At 33.2% G+C, this 6,116-nt stretch overlaps 1 protein-coding gene across 1 annotated transcript in view; it reads left to right on the top strand.

The window, feature by feature from the left end:
- Window positions 1–6,116, top strand: part of LOAG_18752 (CBR-PQN-47 protein) — an 18,824-nt gene that overhangs the window by 6,454 nt on the left and 6,254 nt on the right. The window contains exons 2-6 of the mRNA XM_020451414.1: window positions 1,043–1,118; window positions 2,463–2,687; window positions 3,962–4,071; window positions 5,376–5,584; window positions 5,711–5,980. Coding sequence (XP_020304804.1) covers window positions 1,043–1,118; window positions 2,463–2,687; window positions 3,962–4,071; window positions 5,376–5,584; window positions 5,711–5,980 — 890 coding nt within the window. The remainder of the gene's footprint in view (window positions 1–1,042; window positions 1,119–2,462; window positions 2,688–3,961; window positions 4,072–5,375; window positions 5,585–5,710; window positions 5,981–6,116) is intronic.

Below are 6,116 nucleotides of genomic sequence, written 5' to 3'. Positions count from 1 at the left end.
TTTTAGAAGTTTCTTTTTTAAGCTGTTACCGCCTGGTACCAGAACGTCGCACTTAAGCACAGGGCAGGAAAGGACAGAAAGCAGAGCTAGTTTTATCTTGCCTTTTTATTTATACTGATTCACTATCATTTTCTGTTATATCTTAGTTCCAGATAAAAGCTAAATGAAATTTTGGAAAAAAAGGAAGCATTAGGAGAATGAGGCGAGCATTAGAAGAACATGAGGATATAAGTTCATCTTTCGTGATCCATTAAATATTTATATAATAAGTCGCGCATTATTTAATGCTAAATTTTCTTTTTTCTTTTTACATTTTTACATTTTTATGGTTTATCAGCCATTTAGCTTGTTCGCAGTAAAAAAAGATAACACATTTTAATAGATTATCATCATCATTGCATGTTTTATGTTGTTTTTAGTTTTCTATTATAAGTAATATCAGTATTTCTTTCAGTTCAGAAAAGGTGCACCACTTACAATTGGTATATTTCTCTTTTTGAAACAGCAAATTTTTTAAAATTGATGAGATGAAGTAAGAGAAAAAATGTGTAGTGTTTTGTACGTATACAAAACAGATTCGAACCTGTTCTATACAAACAGATTCGAACCACAAACATACAAACAGATTCGAACCTGTTCTCTAATGAGGCTTGGATTCATGAGAATGATTATCATTAGGATAAGTGGAGATCGGTTAGGAAAAAAAGTTTTGTTAGGAAAAAAAAGTTTTTGAAATAATTTTGAAAGACGTAAAGTTTAGTAGTATTCAGATCACTAATACTCTTAATCACTGGATAGATTAAACTGGGAGTAGTGTCGACATTGCCTTCTGAAATTCAGTACTTCACTTTTCCGGTTTCTAATAAGATCATTATCGTAAAATGCACCGTGATGGATGATCGGAAATTTCGATTGTGATGCGACGGTGGTTGATATCAGTTGTTCTTGAAGGTTGTAAATCCACAATGATGGGAATTGTGTTGTAACATTTTGTTCTTATTGTGTCATATTTACTAGCCTACTATTTTTTTTTTTTTTGCAGAGGATACGGCGTTTAGTGATCCATTGAGCGATTACGCGGGTGATTTCGATATTGTACGATTTTTGGACGAGAACAGGTGGTTGCTTTCTTTTCACTTTTATAGCATTATCTACAAATTTCTGAAACTTTGGATGTTATTGAATTTTTTATAGTCTCATATTCTCTGTGGACCCCTTAATATTTCGCAGATCCTCTTTAATTACTCTTCAAAAAGATGACGTAGAGTTAAGGTAAAGGAAGTAGATCAAAACAGAAATAAATATCCAAGGACAGAACCTTGGAATTGCTAAGCTCAAAATGCACGAGTTTACGTTTCGGTCATCTTGGGTAATAAATCCAACCTGACCTTACGAGTTTGGAAAATATGCAAATAATAGATTGAAAAGGATGACAATAAGTAATTAAAATTTAATTCGATGAGAATTTGGAACTTTAAATGGCTTCATGAAGTTGTTGCCAATTATTCTTCCTTTTATAATTAATGTTACGTGTCATTGTTAGTATGCCTGAATTGTGTGTTAGTATAATAATTTTAAAATGTCGTAAGGAGTGCTGTTCCATTTTACTAATATCTTGTACAGAGTTAACGGTGAAACAATTGCGATTATTGGAATCAGAAAGTGATTTAGGAATACGAAATTGAGGAGAACGAGAAAAGGAAAGATAAGGAGATGGAAAAAAAAGTATAGATGGTGCAGTATTAGAGTAGGAGTTTCTTAAAGATATGATATCAGAAATGTCATGGTTTACTAAAAAATTATTCTGATATGACTAGAATTTTTTGAAGATTTTGTTTTGAGAGGAGAAAAAAAAATTATCAGATTGGAACTTTTCTTTTTAACTTTCACAAAAAAATAGAGCAATTCTGATAACAACAGTGGAAATAATTCTTCATGTGCTTTTGGATTATTTCGAGTTTTTTGATTGTCTATTCGTAGGGGAAAAACCTTTTTACTATAGAAATTTCATACGTAAACATTCAGAGTGTAGTTAATACAAGTTCTGAACTGTAGAGAAGTTTGTAAGTGTAGCATGAAATGATTATTTTAATGTAAATATTACGGCTGGTTAGAAAAAAAATTGTAAAGCCGTCTCGTAATACTAATTAATAACCTTTCACATTTTTTTTCTCACATTTTTTACGATGGAAATTTCTTTTTTTGAATATGAAAAAATCATACAGAATACATTTATAAAACTATTAGAATAAGCAGATATTTGTATCTGCACGCTTTTCCTAATTCAGGTAGTATTAGTTCCTACGGACATAAAAGTTCAATGACTAATATACCTGAGCAATTTTTTATTTTGAAATTTGAAGTATACGCTTCCTTCAATTCGAAATTAATTGTATGGCTGTACTTTTCATCTGTCATTGCTACTATCATCATTAGGATCAAAAAGGACTGTAGTTTTGCAGTACCCCGATTGACAGCCCTGTAGCAGACACTACTCGGTTCATATCGCAACAGGTACAAGGTCATCATCATCACCATCATCAGCAACAACAACAATCGCAGCAACATCATTATCAGCAGCAGCAACAACAACAGCATCACCCGCCACTGCCGCAATCGCATCAAAACATCACAACTGTTGCAATTTCCGAAGCGGCCAACAAAATGATGTATCAAAATCCAGCTAGGTCAGAGTTACTTTTTAACCGCATAATGGATATATTCCTAGGTCAAGTTAAAGTAGGATTTCTAAATAATGAAATTCTTAAAATTACGAACTGTGGTGTTTCAAGATTCAATTTATTCAGATCGGTCATTTCATATGATAGAGTTTTTTCTCTTTTTTAGAATTTTTTGAAGAAAATGAGAGGAGTGGTAGAAGTTTTTCAAAATAATATTTGTCACTGAAAATCTAAAGCGAATAATGGAAAGGGCAACTGAAAGAGATAGGAGGGGACTGAGGAATGTTGCGCAAAATTAATTATTCCATTTGTATTGCTTGCATTTGTATTGCTTTCTGCAGATATCCAAAAAATCATTAAACGAGAGATAAGGAGAAATGGGAAAGAAATGAGAGAGAGGGCCACGGAATGGAGCTATCTAATAGGGTTGATTTAGTAAATTCATGGGAGGTACCATCGTATCTCTTCCTTTTTTTTTCTATCATTCTTCCTCAAGCTTCAAAAGTTTCTTCAAGCACATCGCTGAATGCTTTATTTGAAATGTTTGGAAGCAGTGGACCAAATCGGCATGGCAACTGTTGCATTTATTCATTCGTCAAATGACCACTCCCGTTTTATTCCCATCCCTGCATTTTTTTTTATTAGAAGAAGATGGGGAGTGGTTCCTGGCACTGACCGAAACCATCTCTTCGTCCATTTTGTTGATTATTTGTTCACATCGCCTAATTCGCTGATAACTTGCTTGTCTATATCAGTTCACTTGTTAATACTTAATATGAACTATATGATCGTTTTGCAAATAAAATTTAATTTTTTTCATCAGAACTAATAGTTCATCGTTTGCAAATGTTAGATTTCAATTATTAGTGGAGGTTGATATGCCCGCCACACACTTCAGTTTAGGTATCAAAAAACACTTTTTTTTTTTTTTTGTGGGCTTAAACCAATATATCTGTAAAATCTGCAATAAAAGTGAGCAAATGCATAGAATAGATGGAATTAATTCAAATTTGATACATTCTTCTTTTGTCTGATTTGTAAGTCTGAAGTGGGACCTGCTGAACTATGCTGAAGTGAATTAGGTAGTTTAAGGTCATTCAGATATGAAATAAACTACTTCTGGGGTGTCGTTGCGCTTAAATCTGGGATGAATTGGGCAGTTTTAGTTGTCTAAATTAAATAATTAATTTTTTATAAAAGATCTAAGTTTTTATGTTTTTAAAGCCATTATTCATTTATGATTTCGTCGACTATCTTGAGCACTGTTTATCCTACTTTAGATTACCTGACAGTCCACCAATCACGGATATCTCGGGTGCTGGTTCGTCAGGCTCGCCGAGCTCTGCTTCAGATTCACCATATTCTCCAGATAATTATCAGAATTATCAGCGTAAGTCTAATTATTTTCAACTTTTCATATATTTTCAGACTTTTTTTTCAATTCGACCTAAATTTTTAACGAGGAATTGAAATTCTTGGATGAATTTTTGAACTGTAGGGAGAACTGGTAAACCAGTTACAAAATTAAACAAACCAGCGAAGTTTTGTAACTTCTAATTACTCGAATATTATGACTACACTGTTGGACATGAGGAAATGTTGGAGACACTCTCTTATGGCATGGTTGTAATTTTAATCATCTGATTATCCAGCTATATTAGGAATGTTAATAGCTCTCTCGTTCTAAAACCGGGTAAAGTTCTCGCTAGGACTTATGGAAATATAAAACGGTAACATTTTGATTCTCTCCATTCATACATGAACCATACTAAAGGCCAAACTGAGATCAGTGAACATCAGTGAGCATAGCAATCTTATCTTGGCTGGAAAAATTTAGTCATGTTTTGGACATTGTGAAACATAAGAAAATTCAATGAAATGACAGGGATTCGAGTAAACGAAGTTTTTTTTATAGTTAAAAGACCACCCTGAAAGGTAATGGGAGAAATACGACCACGATTCGCGATTTTTAAAATAGTTGTTAAATGATGACAATTTTCTAAAGCGTAAAATGGATGAAGTGGCCTTCTTTCGTTCAGTTCACTTCTTTCACTAGTTCAAATAGAAAATGACCTTTTCCGTCTCTCGTAACTCAAGAGTCACGAGACACTTTTCATAGAGAATAAAAGTTTTTTTTTTATAAAAAATATATACCTACACTAAGTGCATAAATATAAAAATATATATGTTTATGTATATAAACATATATATAAACGTCTATGTATGTATTATATATGTACAGTATATTAGTATATAAACATTTTTACTCTCAGACGGATTCGTTCACATTTTTTTTCATAACGAGTCTCTAATTTAATAAAAATTGTTTTCATAATTTTTTCAAAACTAAGTAAGTGGAGGTCTTATACTATAAAGGAGGGTCAAAAAGGTCATTTTCTAAAATAAATTTATTTTATAAATGCATCTTCCTACTTATTATCTTGTAAATTTATATGTATATAATTTAAGGAAAGAGGGCTTAAGTTAGAATACGATGCATTATATTCTTATTTCCGAAATTTCGTTAATTAAAATCCAGTAGTTTTTCTGAAAAACTACAAATTCATCTTTTACGGATGTACACGTGCGCCTTATGTTGTTTTACATATTTGCATCAGTTTTCCAAATTACTTATTTTGTTGCCCAAACCTGAAATACTACAAAGACGATGGAAAAATTGATAAGAAATTTTAGTTATCCATGGTGCTCAGCAGAACGGCAATGGCCTGATTCTCGGTGTACGGCCTGATCTAGCGACACATATGTTGGTACCACAAGAGCTTCTGCAACAGAATCATCTTGGTAACCGTATACTACAACATGTTTTGCCTTCACCACAATCCGATTTCATCGGCAATAGTGGTGGATATCCGCCGCAGTCGACACCATCCGCATTACCTCAGGTATTCAATTCATGACTTCCTCTGAAAATACAAGGAAGAACAGTTGATACTGTACAATTTTGTGAATCTTTAGGACAACTTATGAATTCCAAAATCTGTTTACCATATTTATCTAAAATCTTACAGGTTTCACCGCCAACGGTCAACTTGCGACCTGTTAATAACAGTTATTTGATCCAGAATAACGATTATCAAATGGATCCCTATAGTAATGTTATCAGTTCCACAGCTAGTGATGGTGATGGTTCAGGCTCCCAAAGTGATGGCCAAGTAAGTCGTAAACGTGTGCGATCAGAGCAACAACCACCGCCACCACCACCACCACCACCATCACAGCAACAGCAACAGCAGCCTCATAATTCGGTACCAGTTAATGTGAAAAGTGAGCCTCAGAAGGTAGATTTATTACTTAATTCTTTGGTGATCTGTATAAGTTTTGAGGAAAAGCCGAGTTAAAACGGTTTTTCTATTGCTAAACTTTTGTAAAATTTCCGTGAACTCTATAAAATTGGAGGAAATCCCTGTTTTTAAG

The sequence above is a fragment of the Loa loa genome (assembly GCF_000183805.2).
Source record: "Loa loa unplaced genomic scaffold supercont3.491, whole genome shotgun sequence".
Classification (NCBI taxonomy): Eukaryota; Metazoa; Nematoda; class Chromadorea; order Rhabditida; family Onchocercidae; genus Loa; species Loa loa.
Note: the sequence above shows the minus strand (reverse complement) of the source record. Positions and strands in the feature narration are given on the sequence as shown.